We start from the raw sequence: 24,292 nt of genomic DNA, 5'->3' as shown, positions 1-24,292 counted from the left end.
GTGACGCCTTCCACAAACGCTTTTTAACCTGAGGAAGGAACGTGTCACTTCTAATGGAGCTGACAGCAGCAGGGAGGGTTTTTAGGTTAGCGGTTGAAGAACACACTTGTAATGAGTGAAGTAATTGAATAAATGCTGACAATTTGATGCAGAAAATGCATAATCAGCTAGCTGTGGAAGGTTGACTTGTTCTTTTTTCTCTCTTGCCTTAGCACCGGGATAAACATGTTTATTCTCTTCCAAGCAGGTGATGTGTTCAGCAGCACAAAACCAGCCGACACATGCACATGTTTCCCTCCCAGGCACGCATGTGCTGATTGCCAAATAATTGACCCAGTTATGCTAATCTGCTATTTGCATCACTGGAACTTAATAAATACATATATAATCAATCTCAACACTTCGCTTTTTCTTGAGTTATGTGCTGGTTGAATCCTCACTTCAGCAGTTTCAGTGGCTGTGGCCAGATCGCAGGAGCAAAGGTGGCAGTCCCTTGGGTAGACACAAAAGAGGCCACACCAAATAGCACTAAGAGCTGATGGTGCAGGCTTTTCAGGTCCCAAACACAGCTCATACATCAGGGATGTAGACAGTGGAGCTGACATTTTCCAGTGCAGTGACTTTCCTTACCCAACCATCATCTCAGCTTTATGCAGATGGAAACTCAGTGAGTTTCTTGTCATCAAGCCCCCAGTTTTGATCTGACAATGGGAACAGCATCATCTGTGTCATGTATGTTAGAAGCAATGAATAGAGAGCTGAGCTCACTGATCTATTTGCATATTGAAGATATGGAAAAAAACCCTCTCTTCTTGCTTACTCTCCTGCCTACTCAAATATCTGTGAAACAAGGAGGAGAATATGGACCCTCTTTGTACTTTAGCCCTGGTACCCTTGGATAAAGGAGCAATTGCTCACTCCAGCCTTCTGGGATGAGTCTGAGACTCAGAACTAGCTATGGTGACACAAGTTCTGCATAGGACAAGAGGCAGTTGCTGGGTTAAGGATGCTCATCAAGATGGATACTTTGACTTTGTCATCAGGACACCTTCTCCACTCCACATCCGAATCAGCACTTGCATTTCTAGGGCACGGAGGTTTGACCTGCCAACTGTTAAATAAATTACAGCATACTCCCCCCAAACTATTAGCATGGAACAGCACACATCCACGGGAGAGACAAGCTAAGGACACAGCAGTTCACGAGAGCAATGAGCCATGGGAGCTTTTCCTTTTGGATAGAGCTGAAAGAATTGTTTATTACAGAAAAAGTGAAACAGCAGCACATAGCAGTTCATCCGTGCCCTGTGGAGGCAATGGGCTCTGACTCCATATTCAAGGGTGAGCTGCACTTTGGGCTCGATTCTCTGTTTCACAGCTCTGGATTGTGTTTTTGACTTGAACAGAGAGTTTTCCTCTAGGTTGTAGCTGTCTCAAGCAGCAGCGGGGAGATCCAGATCAGGCTTTAAGGGCTGGATTTTACATGCTGCTTCTTATGCTTCTGGTATTAATTTCATATGCAGTGGAAAAGTAATATCCTGTCTGTCACTAGAGAGGAAGAAACGTGCGTGCGTCTGTGCGCGCAGTCATTGCTAACTGTTGAGCTTCCTCACGCAAATTTCGTTTGCGTGAAAATTTCTAAATTAAAATGAAAATCGGCTGTAGAGCTGATGAATGTGAAATACCAATAAGGCAAAAGCATGAGATGTTTTCTCTTGTTTTCGTAACTCATGGTCTTTGTGTGTAAGAGTGTATTGCATGGCAACTGCATTCACACTTCTCTTTAATAAAAGATCCCAGCAGATGGACCCACTATTAACGTGTATCCCCCAGATTTGCATATTTCATATTCATGCCAAGATGGCACAAAGCACACATGGGAGGAACAAGGCTGATATAAACACAATTGCATCGGATTAATGCAGTGATCAAAGGGCGTTGTCCTAGCATTGCTGTTAGGAATCCAGTGTAATATTAGTTATTAATATTGTTAAACTCCTACTGGAGTCAAATTAGGGTCTTCCAAATACAGTCGGACAGGGCTCTTAGGTACTACAAGTTGATGAATATGTTATGAATTCCTGAGAGACAGGGGTAAGGAACAGCATTTGCATCTGAGCTGGGAGGAATCCGACGCTGGAAATGTGCAGACCTCAGGATTTGGTCCAGTGTCCTGCGTAATTAAGACTCCCTTGAAATTCAGATCTTGTCCAAGATCTGCATCTGAGTTCCTCAGAATTCAAGTGCAATCCCATCTCGTCAGAAGACAAGCCTATCTGTAATATCTTATCAAATATTAGGCATTACATAGTGGTATTCCAGAGCCCAAAATATGTTTGATGCCATTGTTCTAGTCCATTAATCGAACACTGTGCAGCACATATTAGTAGGACCAAACATTAGGAAATATTTATGAATGAGCATTGTTGTGACTGCAAAAATTAAACACAGAAGGTTTTAAATACACAAGATCTTGAAAAGGAAAACTTTATCATCTCCTATATATCTGGTGCCAAATTCAGAGCGAATTTTAACTGAATCTTAGGTAGTCCGTGCTTGAGTAATTTACACCTTCTTCCAGCTCCCTTCAGCGTGTAAATTAGACCTCCTTCCACCTATATTGAACCTGACCCAAGGGTACTAATGAAGTGATGTAGCACCAGATAATGCAGTTGTGGGAGGCAGGGGGCTGTGTGCACACAACGCGATGGCGCTGGGGGTGTACAAAGCACGAACCCGTGTATGATATCCCTCTATTGGAAATAAAACCCTGTTTGCCCACGTGAGCACTAATGCAATGATGTTGCTGCTACTTCTGTGCGCTGGGTGGAATTTGGACATGGCAAAGTCCTTCTTGGATGCTGGGGGCTTTGTCCCTCGCTGCAATGGGGATGGAATTTCGCTCACTAGATTGGCATAAGGTATACATTAGCCCCACAAGCTGTGGCTTTGTCAAGGATAAATCATGTCAAACCAATCTAATTTTCCTGTGGCAGGGCAGCAGGGCTTGGAGAGGAGAGAAGCTGGGGATGGGATACATCTGGGCTGTGGGAAGGCTTTGTTTCATACGGCATTCCCAGGGGCAAGGTGGGGGAGTATGGTCGAGGAGGAATGCTGTAAGGTCCCAAACCAGCTGGGAAAGAGTACTGGAAAGCTATCGACTGCTTGTTGTTGAAGGATGGCTTGAGTACGGCACTGCAGGGGTCTGGTATTACTCAATATTTTCATTAGTGACTTGGGTAATGGAATATGGAGTAGTCTTACTGCATCTGCTGACAATACCGAGCTGAGAGGGGCTGCAAGTGCTCTTAGAGAACAGGAGAAAGATTCAAAAACCTTAACAAACCAAAGAAATATGCTGGAAAGAATAGGTTGATGTTTGAAAAGGACAAAAGCAAAGCAGAATGTACTGGAGCTATCAAAAAGTGTATCAGGAAATGGCTGCGTGGGCAGCATTTCTAGAGAAAAGGGGTAATATTGTGGGCAACAAATGAACCCTGAGCCAGCTGTGGTGCCCAGGTGTGAGAACAGCGAAGCTAAGAACAGGGTATGTAAAGAGAGGGTGGTGTGGTACATTGCTCCCGTCCATACAGAGCACTGGGGAGGAGCAGTTTTGGTCATCAGCCTTCCAGATAAAGACAGAAAATTAAAAGAATGGTCAGAGTTCTAGAGAACAAACCTACCGAGAAGGAAAGAATCGTGGTCGATTGCTTAAGGCTGGTGAAAATACAGTAATAATCTCCCAATATGTAAAAGATGCTGCAAAAGTGATAAACGGTTGCTCACATCCACTGGGGTAGGACAGAAGCGGTGGGATTAAACTGCAGCAAATGAAATTTGGGTTAGACCTTGGGGAAAATGTTCCATCTATAAGAATAGCTGGGAAGCTCGTGGAATCTCCTTAAAACCCCCCAGGGATGAACAGGTTATAGAAACTCCTGTCAGGACTGATGGAGGCAGTGCTGATCCTACCCCGGGGGAGGGAGGTGGACTAGGTGACCGCTCACCATCCCTTTTCCTCTTATTCTCTGTCATTCTACGTGTATTTTGCATGATGGTGATATTGTGAGAGCTTGATTCTGCATATTGAGCAAACATTTTACATTGAAATGGGGAAGTTTTGTTTATTTGTCGGTCTGTTGTTGTTTCAGTTTAAATCTTACTAATTTAAGTCGAATACTGAGTTATAAATTATAGTGATGGGTGCACGAGGAATATCCGAGGAGACAAATCCTGCAATCCATTAATCTATCTATCACATTGATTGGAGTGTTTTCTTTAGAATAGCATATTCCTATTTTTAAATATGTTTCAACAGACTCTTTTAAAAACAACTTTGTTTTATCACAGTGCAGGAATTCTGCTCTTTGATAGGTGCACACAAGGAAAAAGGATGTTGGCAGATAGGAAAGGCACGGGATGAAGCCTTGTGCTACCATAATAAAAGGAAACCATCAGGTTTTTAAAATGAAGACAGGCAGTGGTCTGACTGCCAATTAATGAACACATTACTGTTAAGTGATAGCTTTAAAAACAAAGTTCCTGAGTTCTCATAGTGGTTCTTGCTCCTCTTTCCTTGGCAGCAGATGCAGCAGCTCAGGACCTGGCGCTGAATAAGGATCCTGTACTGCAGCTGTAAGGGGGGGATCTACAGCAGCACAATGTAATTCCACCAATTAATTTGTTCAAGACCCAGGGGTTAGCACTAATTTTGCACCAAGTACCAAGAGAGCTTTAATGACCGCAAATAGCAAACACTTCAATTTTTACTCTGTCCCACTCGGAAGCCAAAACTGCCAGGTTTACAGTGCCCTCTAGTATCGTGCTGGAGCATTAGCTTCCATGTGCCACCTATGGAACTGCCACATCACAGAAACATTGCTCACTCCAGCAGATTTCTCTTGGTTTTGTGCTTTTGCAGTGTAACTGTTCCCGGTGTGAGAGGGAGCCTGGGCTGGCTGAGCTGGGCTTTGCTGCCAGGTTCCCTGACTTGCATCCTTATGCACCACTGTTTTAGGTGCGGATCAAAACACGTGCTCTGCTTAGAGGGCTGCAGCGACCAGGCTGCTCGGAAGGATGATATCCAATAGTTTATGACAATTAATAATAACTTGCCTTAAAAATGGTATTTTGCAGCTGTTGCTGCATAACCACTAACTAGCAGAGTGCACACTGGTGAAGGAGAGGGAAGGACAAAGGAGAAAAACCTGAGTCATATGAAACCCATTAGACATTATTACCCGGGACCACATCCTCGCCAGCTGAGGTCACTTAACGCAAGGACTTCTCCGAGTTGTGACCTTCAGGATTTCTCTGTGGAGCAGATGCAGGAAAATTCCTCAGTGGAATAGGACGTGGCACCTGCTGTAAGATCGGGGGCATATTTATAAAGCACCTCTAAAGATTTCCAGCTGCTGGAGTCGCCTCGGGCGGCTGCCTGAGACGGAGCCGACGTTGTGCAGCGTTAGTGCTGCTCTGCACGGCTCCGTCCCCACGGACTCCTGGAGGCAGGGGGAAATCTTATCTCCTGCTCTTGCCTCCAAACCAGAGCCCTATGGCACCCGACCTTTCCACAGGAGTTGGATTTATAGCTGCCCTGATTGTGGTTATTCTAAGAAACCTTGCCAGTTCCTGGCAGGGAATTAGTTGGTTTAGGCAATGCCCCTGCTACCCAGAGGTTTTTCTTATGGGGAGAACTACTTAACTAGTGAACTCTGGCAGGCGCGATCAAGCTGTTGGTACATGGAAATTATTAAGTTGCATGAACTAGGTAAATTTAGTAAACAAATCGGCTGCTGATAAGAAACTGTTCTGGACAAAAACTGGCATAAACTGGCTCTTCTAGTTCCCATCACAACTGGCACATGCACTTTCCTTTGAAATACGTAATCATAAGTTTCCTGTTAACTTAGGCATCTACTTCTAGTTCAGATCCTGGGTTGTAGCTACTGAAGACACCTGAGCTTGATTCCACAGCAGAGACCAAAATCCAGTTAATAGTAACTGTTGTTATTTTTTTTAGAAGATAAATGATTCTTCCTGCTTTTAAACCACATGCGAGGGTATAACACGAATCAAAAATGGAAATATCATAAGGATCGGTAATCAGTGTGTCTAAAGGACAGGGAGAGGTCAGGAAAAGTGTTAGTAAAATAATAACAATAGAAGTGGGAAGTGTAAAAGGTAAAGAGGAATCGTAAGATGAAACCATTGGTATTTATCTAAGGGCTGAATTGAGTCTTCTTATTCTCAGAGACTTTCAGAAATCGGCCATTTGAGATAGTTTTCTCTCTTTTGTGTTGTAGATCTGTCTGGCACATACAAATGTGTTTATTTTCCTAAGTGTCACTGCTGAACAGCAGGACAAAGGACGTCTGGGGACAACCCGTGTCCCAAACAAGTACCATCCCTTTGCAGCCCCCCGCAAATTCATTGCGAACGATTTCTGAAGCACAGGATGGAGACTTCATTGTATCTAGCCAGATTCTTTTTTCATCAAAACATTTTCATGGCCTCTCATGCACTATGCATTCAATGTAGATGCTGAACTTTCATTATTGCCAATGCGATTTCCGCACATGGAGCCGCAAGAGTTTGAAATAAGAGGTCTAGGAGCCTTTCTGCTTTAAATTCCGACTCCTGCAACTAGTGTGCTAGGAATGAAGAGCTATCTCATTGCATATGCAATATGTAAGCAGTTTGACAAGGATGTCTCTTTACAGCTTAAGTGTCAGTTCTGAATAGATGGATTGGGGGTCTTGAAAGACACGCTACACGTCTCCGCATCTTTGTTCGTAAAAACTTTAGTAAGTATCTTAAATTCCTTGCACAGCAACACAAGCGGCTGCCTCAGCTTCTCAAGGGCACTATACCTTTGATAATGAATATATTTAAACAAAAGGGGGAGAAAAACCTTCGCTGAATATAATAGAATGCAGCTTTCTACTTTCATATTTCATGGGACATGAAGGTTCATCATTTATTGAAAATAAGGTGCGGACCATCAGTAGCATCCTGTCTAGATTTCATTTTCAGAGTAAAATGCCTTTCCAGTAAAATTACAAGAAACTGCTTCTCTCAGATAAAGCCTATGGGTAGAAGCTGTGTTGTGGCATTCTCTGCACTGTTTTCTCCCCTTTGCTGTGCTCTCTGTTGCAGCTCGTTTTGACAGCGGATAAACTTCTTTTTCGCAAATTCATTTTCTCCTTTATATTTAAAAATTATATACTCCACACGGGCAAATTTCCATAAGCCTTCATGACTTCAGATTTACTGTTATTCCACACTGGCCAACAGACAAATTAATCTGATTAAAGCTCAACCCTCAAGAGAGACTTTTGAGGGAAGCAGAGTCCAATCAAGGAATACCTGGGGTCAGCTAACGGGTGAACAGCCCCTCAGTCGTCTGTTCTGCCACTTCATGAGCTGAACCCATGAACATGAGCGACATCTCCCGCTGTCCCAGGACATCTCCATTGCGGCGGGAGGACCAAGGCGCAGAGCTCGTAGCCAACAGAACAGGCACTGCTGTCAGTGAGCACATGGGAATGGGGCATCCGAATGTCAAAGCCCAGGCACAAGCACCCAAGGAAAAGGGTTAAAAGTGACCCCTGAGCCCCATCCCGTGGCAACCAGCTGACCCACACAATGCTGAGGACTGGGGACTTTGAACGAGCCGTAGAAATGGCAAATAGCGTCTTCTAGCACCAGAAAAATGAAGAAAACTGCGGTCTGTTTCCGAGGCAGTTCTCTCGCCTGCAGTGCTTCTCTGACATCCAAGCTGAATTGTGCAATGGATGCATTCCCCGAGGATGAGGATGAGAGCATCGAATCAATGGGCTGCACCCGCATCACCTTGCAGTGTGATATTTGCAGCTCTCACAAACTAACAGGGCTGCCGGGTCAGTGCTCGAGGACAGATCTCAATGGAAACCTTCTGTGCTGCAAAGCGTTGTTTGGGTGGCTCAGAAGCTCTGTTTCCTTAGAATCGATATTGGATGAATGCAGCGGTATTAGATTGGAGGCACCACGCTCTGAGAGATGCTGGCTGTAAGATGAGATATGGAACTGAAGGGTACTTGTGATACCTACTTGTAATATTTTAACAATTCAGCAACAACTTTGTAAGGCAGGTTATTAGCCGGACTGAGTGAAGCAGTTCTAGCCAGAGGAACTGAATTCTCTCGCTATGAACCTTGCCCCTGCATTTTTATTTCTGTATAATATCCCTGACTCAAGTTCTGGTGTGGTGTTGCTATGCATTATTAAACTACCACTATTTTCCACTCCAGAAATGGCTGCATTAAGATTTCGGTGAACTTTTGGTAGAGAGGTTAATCTGCAAAAATGCTAAACAAGTGCAAACTATTAATTACTACTTTTGTATTTTTAAGCTGAGAACCCACAGCTGCAGGGATAAAGTCGGTGCATTGCCTCACTGAGTCACTCCATACTCATACTCTCCCCTTGGAAGAGCAATTTGCTTTCTCTCTTTTCTACTTTTCTTTTCCCCTCTCCTTGCTGCCCCCACCCCTTCACTGCCCCCCCAAAAAAGCAATGACCATATTGTTTATCCTTTTTCTCATTGTAAGTGGTCTCCTAAACACTGAAAGCTGGCTTGGGGGTTTGTTCAGCAGATCAGCATCTTTTCTCAGAGCTGGTATGCAACTGTACTCATATTTATGAATCCATACAAAGAACCCTGAAGAGTAATATATAACTTGGTGATGCAACGAGCCCGGAGACAAAAAAAATAGCCCATTAAGAGGGCAAAGCTAATCAATACTAATAGCAAAGAGTAAGATTTTAAAAGCCTCAATGAAGTCAGGCACAATCTTATCAGTCAGGCAATGAAAAATGAAGAGTGCCTGGGGGGCAAGGCAGAGAGAGAAGGGAGAGACCCTTGTTTTAGGAGGTACTGGGATGGGTTAGTTCTGTGTTCCCAGCGTGTCCCGGCTGCAGCTGGGTGAGGTGGGAGGAACAGCAGCACTCGGAGGGATAACTTGGAGGCACATGGGAGAGATCCCTGTGGCCTCCTTAGCTCCTCCTGCCTCTCCTTTTCCTGAGCTCTTCCAGGTGCAGCCGGGACTTGAGCAGCAGGATCACAGTCCCCGTGTCAGTGCGTCTGCTCAGCCTTCCTCTCCTCTCCTCTCCCCAGATCTGCTCGCTTTTCAAGACAAGAGGCATTGTGGTTTCACTCCGTACCTGGCAATGAGTAATTCACCCAGGACACTGGCAGACTGAAGTGGTTCCTTCTCATCGCTCGTCTCCACAAGGTCAGTTTTGGATTCGGTATTTCCCGGTCAGGGAATAGAGAGTTCAAATGGTCTTGTGTAATTTTGACTCTACAGCTTCCTCACAAGAGGAGGAGGAAAGGCAGGCGCTGAGCTCATCTCTTTAGTGACCAGTGACAGAACCCAAGGGAATGGCAGGAAGATGAGCCAGGGAAGGGTCAGTGGGACATGAGGAAAAGGTTCTTCACCCAGAGGGTGCTGGACACTGAACAGCCTCCCCAGGGAGGTGTCACGGCCCCAAGCCTGACAGTGTTCAAGAAGAGACTGGACAACATCCTCAGACACACGATGTGACCTGTGGGGTTCCTTCCAACACAGGACATTCTATGACTGTTTTTCTATTCACTTGTTTTGGCTTCCAAAATTCTTTGACAACTTCCCTAGCCCCTTTCTTGCTCTAGATGAGGCTCTTCGATACATTGCCTTTACAAGTTCCTTTTTGTGTCATTGAAAGTTCATCTGGTCTTCCTGAAACACAAATACCTTCACCACAGCCATGCCAATCCTCCCCTCCCACCTGCCTCAGTGCTCTGTTCACCCTGCCCTCCCAGCCCTGTCCTCACCTCCAGTTTCTGCCTCCAGAGGAGATGGTGCAAGAAAGCTCTTTACTCGTAGAGATCATCTCAGAGCAGAGCCCAGGAGTAAAGGTGTAAGAACTGGAGAATTTAGTGTTAACAAGTCAAAATGCCAACAAAACCTTCCCACCTTGTGCATCAGCACCGGTGCCTGGCTGTGAGCTGCCGGTGAAGAAGAGGAAGGCTGCTCAGCTGCTGTAGTTCTGCCAGTCCTTGGCCTCTCTGCTGAAACTGCTAAGCACGCAGAAAAGGACTTCAGCTCAGACTAAGGGAAGCAGGAGCGCTATGGAGGTGCACAAAAAAGAAACCAAAACGAGCAACAAAATGCAATACTGCATATAGGTCTTTCTGTTGGAGGTACTAACAGTGACAATGTTCTTTGTGCAACAGGCAACTCGTATCTGTTAGGATGGGAACCACTGCTCTGCCACATCTCATTGTGGTCCCCGTGGAGCAGCTGTGAATCAGTCCTGAGTAACACAGGCCATAGGTAAGCCCAGGAATTAGAGATTAAATGCTTGTTGCTGCTTTTCTGGTCCTCCTAAGATGACTCCTCTACTTTGGCATAAAACGGTCTGGTCAAACTGATATTGTGGCTTCGGTCAGGGGTCCAAAATAGTGCTAAACAGTATCCAAGCCAGCATGCACACATAGAGATATATATTTTGCAAGAACTCTCATCTAATTAATAAAAAAAATTAATCAGAACTCAAGGAACTCTTTGAAAAGGCCCTCAACTGGAGATAAAAGCTGTCTGTTATCGTAAATGCAACGTAGCTGTAAAAGGAATTTTCAATGTATATAGAGACTCTGTAGTCCAAAATGCGTTATCAGGCAGAAAAACCAAATCCCTGTGAAAGGCCACCTCTTGCTATAATGCAGGTCTTTTCTATAATAGAGTCAGTTCTGATATAGGGCTATTGCTGCACTGCAAGCTCTAATAAATATTAATGTGTCAAGCTGTTCGCCACCTCTGTTCCAGGATAGAGGCAACAGCCTGACAGGGAGGAGTCGCAGCCCTGCCAGGGAGCCAGTGCATTCCCGGGGCTTTGGGCATGGAATTTTTCTCTTTGCAGTTATTGCACCCTGCATTTCTTTAAGGAATCACCAACCCCCACCTTGGACTCTATAAGAAAGGCAGGAGATCTGCCTGTGCTTGGGGATACGCCTTGGGGAGCGATATTTGCACTTCATCCTGCGTTCATTGGAAATCTGCCTCCGTGCCAGTTCCGCGTTCTGTAACGCAGCCCCCCAAGGTCATTCCCTACCGACCGACAAGTCCTGTGTTAAAAGTCTAACAGATACCACCTTGCAAAGAGATGCTGATATTTATAGTGCATTTGTTTCTCATAGTGCAATTCCTCTATGAAAAAACCTAAATGTGTATATAGTTGTGTCTGTGCACATATCTTCTAAACGAACCCTTTCGTTTTCTTGCCTGCATCATGACACTGTATTAAGTATCTTACCTAAGCACGTGTCTAGTATTACTAGACCAAACATGGCAATGTATACTTGTCTGTAGGTATAATATTATTCTAAACATAGGCTAAAATGTAAATAAATATTGTACTAAATATTTATGTTTACTACCCCTTGCAACAATAGTTTATAAAATATTTACTAGCCCACTTACCTGTGCTCTTGTGGGCATAGCTGCATAACTACTTGTGCTACAGAGTGTTTTTGTGGTTGATTAAAATGCATTTGTATGTATTTCTGCAGCGTTTGGTAGGCCTTGTTAAACAGCCACTTACAGCAGCAAGCAGAGAATGCTACTCCTTTTAAAAAAATGAAGCTTGTCATTACAGATTCTGCAACATCCCTTATACGAAGCTCTTATTAGCATCACGCTAGGTACCAGCGGAGCAGGAGGTTATTTTTAAAGCATTGGGATGCCACGCACGGTGTTATTCTGCAAAAAAAATATGAAAGGAAAAGCAGCCTCTGCTTGTAATGAGCCCCAATGATTAGTTTCAGCTCTCAACATGTTGCTGGAAGATAACTATTTTCCTTTAACAGAAATATGTGTTTCTGTCCAGAAATACTCGTTAGGTTAGGAGATGGGAGAGAATTGGAAGAGTATCCCAGTGTTCTCTTCAGCAGAAAATGGGATAACATTGAGAATGGGACAATGATCCCAACGATACCGAGAAGAGGAAAGGAGATTATATCCTTCATTGCAGGAGGAATTGGGCAGTATTTAGTGTTCATTCCACCCTTGTTAAACTCACTGCTCTACAAGCAAACACTGTTCCTACGGCTCCCTCAATAGATGTTCCAGCAGAAGCAATTTGCCTGCAATTAGTCAGCAACGAAACTCAGTTCTCGGGCAATCTCGGTGGCAGCAATTGCGGTTCCTGCTCCCCCTCTTCTCTCTCTAAGCAAAGTTTCCTATTCTGATGCCTTTGCCAACAGAGATGACCAGCCCTACTTTTTGAAAAGTCAGCATAAAAGGCTCCCAACAGAAATGACTGTGTTTGTTCAAATTTAATGGTAAAAAGGTGCCTAAAAACCTTGCCCATTAAGCTCATGGCCAGCCAGGCTACGTGCGGAAATACAACAGAATAAGGAAGAAACACAAGTCACTGCTTTTTATGGTAGATTCTAAGCAAATAACCTTAAAGGCAATAGGTCGATCTGGTGGCAATTTCATGAATTTCAGGTTGAATTATAACCTGACGGGAGGTTTTTAGGCTGGAGAAGATCTGGCTGACCACTCCATAACCATGTAGCACCAGCCAGTGGGGCTGAGGGCGGTGAACTTTGTGAGGAAAAAGAGACTGCAATGAACATGAAAAAACAACCAGGCCTCGAAAGAAAGCCATTAAGTGCTTTTTCATCCTAACTAAGTTCATTGTGAAAGGTGGCTGGGAAAAGGGGTAATATGAGACTTTCTTATTGAAAAAAATATTGATCGTTAGGAATCAATAGCATTAAAAAGCTGTGTCTTAAGCACCAAGCTTTGAAGGACTCCACAAGCTGTTCCGTTCCCTGTCTGTTCTCCTGCCAGAACTTTGATACCTTCAGCCTGCAAACCAGCAAATGCAGTGATTTGATGGTAGCCAATATATATTAAAAAAATTAAGGTGTCAAGCATGAATTTTATTACATCTGCAATCAGATGTACTTCCTTCAGCCATCTCATTTGCAATTAAGTCCAGCTGTTCTCAGTAGGAAGGACTCTTCCAAGGAAATTGCTGTAAAATTTAATGGGAGGTTTTTCCTTGGTACTTTGTTGTAAATATTGTTTTCCTAATAGGTTTGTAGAGGGCTTGACTCTTTTATGAAATGGGCAAGAGAAGATCTGTGATTTTTCAGGCATTAGGAAATGAAGAGGTCAGTGCTAGAGTTCATAAAACTTCTGAAAATACTGTATGACAACAGAAGGAACTTTAATGATTTGAAGAGAGGAAGTTTTCAAATATTTTTTTTAGTTCTATATAGTTTTTTATTTACATACGAGGGGCTATTTTATACCTGACACAGAGTTCGATCGATATGCTTTATTGGGTTTCTTCTGTGTGGAATCAGGTATGACAGCCAGAGAGGGGCACCTGATTGCAGACTTGAGAGTATGATCCTTCATTCCAATATCGCACTGTAACATCCCACAAGGGCCAAAGTATTACACCATGAACTCACGATATTGCAGCGCTTTACTTCACTATCACAGAACCCTGTTTGATCTTTAAGCAAATTATGAACATTAGAAACACCTGTATCTCCTCACTACTGTGTCCAGAGAGCATCTCTTTCCTTTTTGCCACTTAGGCAAAGCTTTGATTTTTTTTCCCCCATCTTCCAGCAATCTTTGCAGCAATGTTTTCAATCCCTGTGCTTCTGTCACTCTGGGAGAACAGTGCCTAAAATAAAACAGTGAGATTTGTAATTATTGACATTATTTTAAGATGTAACGCTGAAGCATTAAATATAACAAAACGAAACTATTTTGAGGCAGAATGTTGAGACGTGAATTATAGCAAATACTGTTATTGTGGGTTTATTTCCACCAAAGGAAAAATCAGACTCCTTCTCTAATGGTGAAATATGACCTGGCTCTTGCAGGGAGAGTAATTCACTAATTTGTTTAACATTGTTATCTGTGCAGGAAAGCCTTGCAAGAAAAGGAGTTTAGAATGGATCAAAAGTGCAGGTTATTTTGGGGGACAGAATTAAGCCACTTTTTGTTCTTTGAGACAGTGATCATATTCCCTTCTTTGGCAGCTGTGAATATTGAGGAGAAAACAACTCATCCTGGTCGAAAGCTGTGTTGTCATTGAGATACTGGTTTGCAATGCAAGAGGTGAAACTAGTTTCCTATCAACAAAAACCTTCTGCTGAGCAGTGGAAGTCCTACTAGTACAATTTATTCGAAGAACAGGAATGAGCTGTGCACTAAGAGAAATATCCTTTTGCTAGTATACTCATTTAGCTACCTTGGCAAATCCTCATGGTTTAGAATCCCATCTCCCATGTCTGCAAATAGCAAGAGTTAGCTGGCACCATTTAGAACAGTTCTCCAAAATAGTGTAGCAGAGAAAGTTGTAGGGGAAACATCTGCTGAACATGTATGTTCCTGTGTGCCGGCTTCAGAACAGATTGATAAACCTGCTCAGAGATGTTAATCAAAAGGGTTTGGGTTGGGAAATGACAAAGGAGTCGGAGTGCCCTGCCGAGGAGTGTAAAAAGAGTAGGGCTCTGCAGAAGAACGTCTGTCATAGAAGTGATTAGAAAATGAACCTCAAGCACGTGATTAACAAGGAGAGAAGGGCTTGAACATTGTAAAGTTCAAACCTGGGCTGAACCTATACATATGTGTTTTATTTGTATAGCTTGCTTGGTTTAGGTTAAGTCACTGCCTCTAGAATAAAGTACGTGATTTTCATCTCGAGGTAATTCCTGCAGTTACAATGTTTGGGGCTTTTTGCTGTTGTATGAATTGATCTCCCGGGTCTCCCCAGCAGGAGTGGAAGGAAGAAGCAGGGGACACAAGGAACAGAATGGGTCTCCTTGTTCAAGCAATGGCCAGTGCTTGCCTTTCCCTTTTCTAATCCATATGGGCAATATCCAAAAAGGGAGCGACCCAAAGTCACAACAGGGACGGGGGATAAATGGCAGCACGTGGATGAGAAAGCTGCAAATAGCTCTGAGGTGCCCTGATCTGCTCATTCATTGGAGTTCTTCGTATGCCTCTTTCCCAGCCTTTATATTTAACACAAACACCTTATAGATAGGAACTTCAAAGGTGTCTGGGTCACATCTCAGCTCGTACCTGGTACGAGAAACAAGCACAAATGCACCTTTTAACTCCGTAACAGAGCAATTGCTGTAGGAAGCCGGAGACCTGGTCCCGGCTGCTCCCCACGTTAAGTGCATTTATGGTTTGCGAGCTGTGATCCATCAGGGAGGTGCATGACAGCTTCTAGAGAAAGCTTTCTTGGTCTCTTAAGGATTCCCGCAAGCATTATTCAGCCTTCAAATTCACAGCCCCTGTATCAGCAATTACCAATGTATTTGGCTTAAGCAAAGAAGCACATATATAGAAGTCTGGCTCTGTTTAAAATAGTAGCTGTGTTTGAGACGGGAGTCTGAGATCCAATATTGTTCTGTTTGAGAACCAGCAGATTCTATCTTGCATCTAAATGGTTTGAGATTTTTTTCTCCTTCAGCTTCACACTAAACTCAGAAGGTGACCAGAATTAATCACCGTTTCTTAAGTAAAAATATGGTTCACGAAGCTTTGGAGGCTGGAGTGCTCCAAACCCTCAGGATAATACTTTCCATTCTCTGTGGGCTTTAAAAAGCTGAAGGAATCTTTCCATGATGTGATTGGAATCCTCAGGAGAGCACAAGAGAGCATCTTCACCACAGGAGGCCGTGGGAAGTTTGCTGTAGTGACCTGACTGGCAGCCCCTACTTTTCTCAAAGCATTTGCTCCTCTGATACCTGAAGTTTTCATTCACATCCAGTGTCTTGAACGCAGTTCCCTGTGACTCTTTGTAGACTGCGCTACACAGGGTGACGGTGTTTGCGTGTTTTTCCTTTTGTCTTGTGCCCATCAACAAATTCCCTTCTAGCTGTTTATCCCACCACTTATAGGGAAATAATTAAACAGCTTTAGACCAAAAACAAGGCTGCTGGGCACCACTCCTGTCCACTGCCTTTGCATTTCTTGCTGCAGTTGAGAAGCAGCGCAGCCAGGCACCTGCGAACAGCTGAGCCCCGCACGCGATCGATAGCAGCAAAGATAAATCTGCAGCAATTGACTGCAGGCCTTACTGTCACTAAGTGACGATGAAAAATGATCGCTACTTGAATACACTGCATTTTTATCTTTAAATCTTTCAATAGAAGCAGTGTCAATAACAGAGCACTAAATAATCTCTAGATAGAAGGAAAATCTTTCTATGTTTTTTCAGAGGGAAGATGGATGTCCCCCTTTTTTTTTTTGAGACCTTAAATACTGTAGTATGGAATTAGATCTGCAAATTCCAGGAACTGATTGTCTGTTTAGACAATCTCTGTCTCATTTGAGGAGACGCTGGCTGGATCTGCTTGAAAACATAGGTCAGTTCCACAGCATGAATGCACCAGGGTAGCGATAAGTGGAATATGCAGAAATAAAATAAATAAGGATTTTTTTTTCTGATGTTCCTTTGGGGATAATATATCTCTCTGAATTGGATACAGCTGCCAGAGACGGCCTTTCTTTACTTTAAATTATCTCTGACCTTTTCCTGAGCTAACTGGACACAGTTTACCACATTGGCCCAAGTATAAAGCAAAGTCTTTTTCAGATAATAGTCTTTGGAAAAAATCCAGCCTCTTCTGGATCTTCTGGCCGTGCCACACACGGCTCTGGGTCCTTCCCTGTTTTCTGTCCTGTTGTGTGTCAGCAGCACAGCACCTGCAATGTATGGTCCTTCATGCTGCTTTTGGATTTGCTGGTCTTGGTGGAACAACACCCAGATGGGGCCGGTACTCACTGGGGATACTGGTGGCAACGTGGACCCAGTGTCTGTGCGTATCTTCCCGTGTCTGTCCTCACAAAATGAAGGCAGTTGTTTATTTGAAGCCAATTAATTTCCACTTCATATGGTGTGTCCACTATCTCCAAGTATTGATGCCTATCTTACCCCATATTATGAGACAGCAAGAACTCCTACTGTGGGAGCAGAAGTTTCTGGGTAAATCCAGCCAATGCCAGCTGTGTCCTGGTAACATGCGGAGTGCTGCGGTGCCCCTGGGATGCTCTGTGTGGTCTTTGGACGTGTGCTTACCCCGTGGAGCCCACCCCAGAGGAATTGCTCTTTTGGCCGTGGACTCTTAATAGAACTCGGTTTAGCTGCCCTCCAGTTTCCAGAGACAGGGTCTTGAAGCAGCCAGCAGGGCTGCAGAAAGGCTTGTGGGTTTAAAAGTCCCTTCGTACATACTCCAAGTGGAATTCAGATGCTTTCTTGAACAAAGGTCAAGATGAAGTACTGCATTTCTGAAATGCCAAAGTTCTGAGTACCCCAAAACTTAGATTCATTCTGCCTCTTTTGTCTGGATTTCTGTTAAAAAGCGTGGTTGTGTGTCTTCCTTAATGGATCGATGAACAATACTGAGTGTGAAACAGCTCAAAAGAAAATCTTGATCTATGCAGTTGCTAGAACTGCTTGACTTTTGTCTGGAAAACTGCAGGTTTCCGTGCCCTCATTCAGCCTTCAGCATATTTGACTATATTTATTTTTGTTGTCTTTTGCAACTGGAAAAGAAATGAAACAAGACATGCAAGAAAACATGAAAAATAAGACCTTGTTGTTTCAGGATGGCTGGTGCTTTAAGAGGAGATCAACCCAGTTTCATCTGTTAAAAATCCTGCTGAGATTGATCGGTTTATGGAGAGGTGATTATAAAAGCCAGCAAGTAGCTTAATTAGGATGGAGAGTTATGAGAAGCAGCTTGGCTTTTGTAAGAAGTGCTGGAGCAAATGACTCTTGGCAAGGGGCTGGTGGAACAGGGAACGTTCAGCTCAGGAGTTGGGCAGGATGGTTGTTTGGCATTTGCGTTTGTGTTGTGTTTGTTGTGTTTGTGTTTAGAGGGAATAAAGCTGGAGATTGCCAAAATCATACCTGAATCTGGTTCATGTCAGGCCTTATTGTCCTGAGATTACACTTTTCTCAAATAACATTTATTAATCTGGAACTTTAGAACACTTTCAACTCGCATCAGTAGTTGTTACCTTGTCAGATTTTGTTAAAAGAGCTTGGGGAAAAGCAACCTCTGTTTTTCAAATCTGCATGTGAGAGCTTGCTCCTGGCAAGAAGAAATGCCATATATCGTACCATGAACTCCATCACATTTACTGTCATAACAGTGGATACGCTGCCATCTAAAACTTTCATGCGCCTGTTCGATGAAGAGCAATAGCTACTGGATGTGCACAACCATATATTGAATAACCAGCACGTTTCGAGCTTCCCCTCGCCTGCTGCAAAATCCAACCTCCGCAAGAAACTGGGAAGGAGTACAATTCAAGCATTATGTATTCAAGCAAATTCTGCTGACTGCTGCTGGGCGGTGAAGCTGGAATGATTGTGCCAAATTCTGGTCTTTCGTGATAATGGGAGCGGAATTTTCCCCAGAGCAAACCAGTGTCAGAGAGAAAAGCCGGAGGGCAAGACGGAACGTTTGAAAATACAGCCCAGGCATTTAAAAAAGGCAAACAGGCTTTAACTAGTTAAATTACAGAATACACTAGAATTATGTAAAAGCCAGATCCTGCAGTCTTCGGATAGGGAAAACAATGAGTTTAACTGACTCTAACCCTGCAGAATCATCAATATAGTCACGAAGAAGCAACTGGGTCATTCTGTCTCAGCCACTTGCATATTGCAGCACTACTTGTCTGTTCTTGCTACTGTTTAATCCCTGCTAATGTCTTATTTAACCTGCTCGGGATAGTTGTCATTTTGAAATTGTGCAAAATATATTAAATTTTAATGACCCGATTTAAAAATAGATGTATTTGTGTAGATTTTTCAAAGCGACTAGGATCTGAAGGTATAGGGCAACAGGAGAGGACTCAAAGCTCAATTTAAAGTATGTTTTGAGCAGGCATCAACAGATAGACTGAAAAGCAAGGCAAAAGCATAGGGTTTTTTTTAGATGTTGAGTGGACTAAATGCAATGTGAATTTGTCTGCAAACCATCTGTGATTTCTGGTATTTTTGATGCCTTCACAGCTCTAATTTTAAGCAGTTATCTAGCCTTTAAATAATGATACTTTCTTCCCATTCGGTTTTACATCAGATTCCACACTTGATCACTGAATGTTTAAAGAAAAGAAGTAGGTGAGTGTACTTCTCTGCAGATTGCACACAGAGAGAATAAAACAGCAGCCTTTTATTTTTGCAAGTAAAATTTGACATATTTCGGGACAGAATTCTGCATGCATAAAATAACACCCTGAGTTTTGCTGGGTACGATTGACTTTTTGTATTTTGGTTTACACTTCTCATGTAAATTCAGTGCTGAGATAAGGTGTTGACTTCCCCAGGGAGCGAAACTCCAGCAGCAGCACAGCAGAGCGGCAGATCTCTGTGAATTGTCTTAAAACTGATATCAAGGGTGCTGGTTTCATCAGACAAGGGCAAATGGAAGAGTCATAATCTATCCAGCCCTTAGTGGTTCTGCAGACAAATCTGCTTTATGTGGAATGTTCTGTCTGTGATGTGGACACTTTATAGCTGTAAACTGAAACAAAACATTCTGGATAAGGAACTGAATATCCACCTGAAAATTGTATTTCCTCCAGTGACCCCCTAAGAGGACTGGGAGCTTTCCAGGTCTGTTTTCCATCCACTGTGATGTGGGGGAAGATCCTTTCAAATGTGATCCGGGTCACCTGAGAGCCTGAAACAATCCTGAGCTAACTCTATTCATCCCACGGGAAATCTGATGATAACTACATCATTGTCAGCTCAGTTCATTATTCCGCTGTTTCTTTTGGCAGGGGTGTTCAGATAAGATTTTCGCTCACTGTTGTTTGGATATAGTGAGAGATTCTGATTCAGGGAACAATAGGAAAGAAATGGCACTGAAGATCAAGGCTCCCCCGCATCTGAAAATGTCTTGCCATTCCAACCTTGTCTAAGAGGAGGCAGGTTGCATTCCCTTCTCTTGGCAGGAGCCTCAAACACGAGTCGATAACCTCCAGCTTCTCTTCTGTTTCAATAATGCATCGTGTAGTAAACTGTGTGGCTAACTGAAGGCTGAAAGCCTGAAAGAAATTAATAGGAAAGTAAAAATAGCAAGAATATCTTACCAATTGCACTACTGAGCGTCACAATTATTTGAACAACAAAAAAAATCAGTTTATTATATTTATCTGAAGTGCTGTCAAGAATGTAGCAATGAACTATGAAGAAATGAAGAGGCCCTGCTGATGAATATCGGTCCAGCTTGCCGCAGAATAAATATCAGCATTTATCTATCTCAGAGGAAGATAATTTCTTATGTCACTTATTCCAAATGTTGAGTCCTGTCCAGACATTTCATGAGACACTATCTGCACTTGGTATGAAACCCAATACTCGCCATTAGTTGTCTCTCCTGACAACAAAATTAATTTCTCTTAAATGAGGATGCATTTGAGCACTTTCTTCCCTAACAAATTGGTTACAGTACCTCTGCAAGGATTCTGAAATCCTCCCTTTTCTCTGATGCCGCTGATTAATTACAGCCCACTTGGTTCTTAGTAGCTGCAATTTGAGTAATGTTGCCGTAACACACTTTGCTGTGTAAGGTTCATGTTAATGATGTGCTCCCCAGTCAAGCTTCTGCCTCAGAACAGACCTGTGCCGCTCTCCTCAAGCCGCATGTGATGCCAGGTGGGATCGTCACCTTTTTTTCCCCTTCCCTTTCTCCCCAGGTGAGTTCAGAGCTTGTGTACGTTATGAGACCGAGAACACCCAAGATGAAATTGTCTCTTTAACCACAGAATGGATCCAGAGCTGGCAGTTCCCTTCCCTGCTCCATCCCTTGGTCCATCTCGGTGGCACGTACAGCAGCAGGTGCTGGCAACAGGGCAAGGTGTGGTGTCACCGCGTTAGCACAGGGCTCTGCCAGAGCTAATTAGCAATGCCGAGGGGCAGGGTTTATTAGTCTGACCAGAACGCTGAACTAACAGCAGGCTGCTTCCCGGCCTGCGGCTGCTGTTTGCGTCTCTCCACGCGACGCTGCATCGTGCACCGTGGACAGAACCCACGCACTTTTAAATGTGACATCTTTTTTTGGCAGGAGATCACCAAGTCCTTGAACTTCTGGTGGAGAGGATGGAAAATGTCAGTTCTGATGCTCACTCACATGTGGATATGTGTCCATATTGGGCCACCTAAACAGTTTTGCAGGAGCCCACTCAACAGCTGTCACATAGGGAGATTTTTGGATGTTTTCGACATCAGCTGGATTCTTGCTTTTATATTTTACCAGTGATTTTAAGGCAAAAAGATTTTTATCAGTACTTTGGAGATATCCTGGTTTCATGTATTTTATATCCATAATGCCCACTTACACGATACCTATAATGACGATGAAATTCGCACGCTGTCCTGGTTTGGGCAAGATGCCACTCAAGGAATATTGCTCAGAAGAAAGCAGTGAACAACTTGGGCAATGCCCTCCGAATGAGCACACCAAATTGTGGAACCTTTGCCTTCTAGGAGGAGCAATAAGAGGAACAGGAACTCCTGCTCTCTTCTTGAGCTGTGAATCACAGAACCCCAGAATGTCAGGGCCTGGAAGGGCCCTGGAGAGCTCATCCAGTGCAATCCCCCCATGGAGCAGGAACACCCAGCTGAGGTTCCACAGGAAAGTGTCCAGGCGGGTTTGAATGTCTGCAGAGAAGGAGACTCCACAACCTCCCTGGGCAGCCTGGGCCAGGCTCTGCCACCCTCACTGAGGAAAAACAGTAAAACAACCATCAAGCCCTTTTGCTGTTTCAGGTAGGATGTAAAATCAGAAGTTTTTGGGCACCACAGTGGCAGGGAGCGTGGAGACAGTTAAAATAAATGTGATATTAACAGCTGAAAAGCATATGTTGAAAAATACCAAGCCTCGAGTCAGAGGGGAGGAAATAGACAGGGAGCCAGCGGCCGGGACTACATTTCCCAGCGTGCCCCGCGCTGCCGCGGCCTGAGGGAGCGGGGGAGGCCGGGCCCGGCCGGCCAAGATGGCGGAGGGGGTGCTGAGTCCCGGGGTGAACCTGGAGGCTTTCTCCCAGGCCATCGCCGCCATCCAGGCGCTGCGTTCCAGCGTAACGCGGGTCTTCGACTGCCTGAAGGATGGGATGCGCAACAAGGAGACCTTGGAAGGCCGCGAGAAGGGCTTCGTGGCCGCTTTCCAGGAGAGCCTGCACTCCGTCAGCCGCGACCTGGGGTGAGCAGCCGGCCCGGACGGGCTTCCCCGCCCCGGGGACACGGAGAGGGGTCCCGGGGTCACTCGGGTGTCCCGGACCTGGCCCCGGTGCCGTTTCCACTGCCGGAGAAAGTTTTAGGCTGGTTTATTCCTTCCAACCTCGTGTGTGTTGCCCCTTCGTGGTGTTTGGTTCCAGAGTCTCCAGAGAGAGGAGTTCTGCTCAGAATATTTACCTGCTTCTTGTTTTGTATTAGAAAAGGAGCTGTTGCTGGGATTGTGTTGGCAAAGCGAATGCTTCGGGTTTCAGGGAGGTTTTTCTCGTGGTTTTTTTATAATGTTTTATTAATAAAACCAAACATTTTTTTTAGGCTCTGACTGTTCAGTAGCATCCAAGTGGTACAAGAGTGACCATTTTGTTACCAAAACTTGTAAGACTGGAAAGTTAGTGTATGTAAATATGGTTGTTAATACCAGTACAAGCTGGTATGTTTAACGTAAATAGAGACCAAGGGTTGGGGCTGCTGTTCCCTGTGGGTCCTGGGCTCTGCTGGGGTCACCTGTGTCCCCCTGGGACATCTCTGACCCGTGTCCCCTAGGACATCTCTGCTGTCCGGGGGGTGTCCAAGGGTAGGACAAGCGCGTAACTGCTTCTGGCCTCCAGAAACGTAGGGTTTGGGGTCTTCTAGACAAGAAGTTGTTTCATGTTGGTGCATAGACCTTGCTGATTTTTGTTTTGTGCTCATTGTGATAATTTGTTACTCACTTCTTCCCGTCTTTTGGGAATGACAGTAGATAATCATTCTTGCGAATGACGTTGTACGCAGCTGTGTAGACTTCTTTTATATCCCTTTGGTTTTTATTATTTTCAGGTTGAGGAGGTTCCATGGCAGCTGTGCCTTTCCTTTGGTGATTTTGCTTGCCCTGCTTGGTAACTTTTAAAAGACTTATCTAATATAACTCCAAAATCTTGTTCCCAGGCAATACATTGGTTAGCAGTTGGCTCTGACCTATTTTGTCTCGTGTGTAGTATTTTACGCTCTACTTTGCAGTTTATCATCCAGTATTTCAGTACTGTGAAGTTGTTGTGCGATTCTTTGCAGTCAGATCTTTAATGAAATGAGGCATCTGCTTACTTGATGGGTAAAAAAGTATTTCTAATGTTGGCCCCAGTATTATAGCCAATGCTCAAGTCAGAATTTTGAAGTTCTGCGGGTGTGCGCTGCTCAGAAGATGCCCTGGGTTCTGGAAGGGCTTGTGAACAGGACCCGCAGTAGTTTGACTCTTTCCGGGTTGCCTTACAAAGACTCTTGACTTGTACTTTCTCTGCTTAGAAACGCTGATCTTAATGACTAACAGACCAATTTAATTGTTTGACTAATGACAGTGATTAAGATTTTTTTTTTTTTAATCGAATTGGGCGGTTATTTAGGACTCACATAGATACTGAATTAGACTTTGTGTGTGATTGCTGTCCCTGCAGGAGGGCTGTACATGTCTGATATCCATACCTGCGTATTTGACTTAAAAAACCACACCATTTGTTGTTTTCAGTGAACTGGAGCGTCTGAGCAACCTGGTTGGTAAACCCTCCGAGAACCATCCCCTGCACAACAGTGGACTCTTGAGCCTCGATCCTGTTCAGGACAAAACACCTCTTTACAGCCAACTTCTTCAAGCCTACAAGTGGTCAAATAAGGTACCAGAATCAGTGTAATTTAGTTGTGCGTTCCTACAGAATGTTTGATTTGTGGTACAGTAGACATCTGAGTGTTCGAGACTGTCAAAATTGCTGAGTTTGTTATGAATGAGGAGGATACTTTTGAGGAGGAGTGTACTTTTGAGGATAAAAATGACGCAGTAATTGAGAGAAGACTTTTCTGTGATACTGAGGTGTGCCCTTGTTTTCCAAAGAGGGTGTTAACTCCCAAGCACAGTAACACCTTCCAAGTTAGCTGCTTAGCCTCTTATGTAGATATAAAATAAAAGTATATTGTGTCCTTGCATTGGGCAATAAACACTGTA

General features: G+C 44.0%; 1 protein-coding gene across 3 annotated transcripts in view; it reads left to right on the top strand.

Moving 5' to 3' along the window:
- Window positions 1-22,057: 22,057 nt before the first annotated feature.
- Window positions 22,058-24,292, top strand: part of MED27 (mediator complex subunit 27) — an 81,956-nt gene continuing 79,721 nt past the window's right edge. For all 3 annotated transcript variants that reach the window (XM_071817270.1, XM_065853814.2, XM_071817271.1), the window contains exons 1-2: window positions 22,058-22,291; window positions 23,822-23,966. In XM_071817270.1, coding sequence (XP_071673371.1) covers window positions 22,086-22,291; window positions 23,822-23,966 — 351 coding nt within the window. In that variant the 5' untranslated portion in view covers window positions 22,058-22,085. The remainder of the gene's footprint in view (window positions 22,292-23,821; window positions 23,967-24,292) is intronic.

The sequence above is a fragment of the Patagioenas fasciata genome, chromosome 20, assembly GCF_037038585.1.
Source record: "Patagioenas fasciata isolate bPatFas1 chromosome 20, bPatFas1.hap1, whole genome shotgun sequence".
Taxonomy (NCBI): Eukaryota; Metazoa; Chordata; class Aves; order Columbiformes; family Columbidae; genus Patagioenas; species Patagioenas fasciata.
This window is presented reverse-complemented; position numbering and strand designations above follow the sequence as displayed.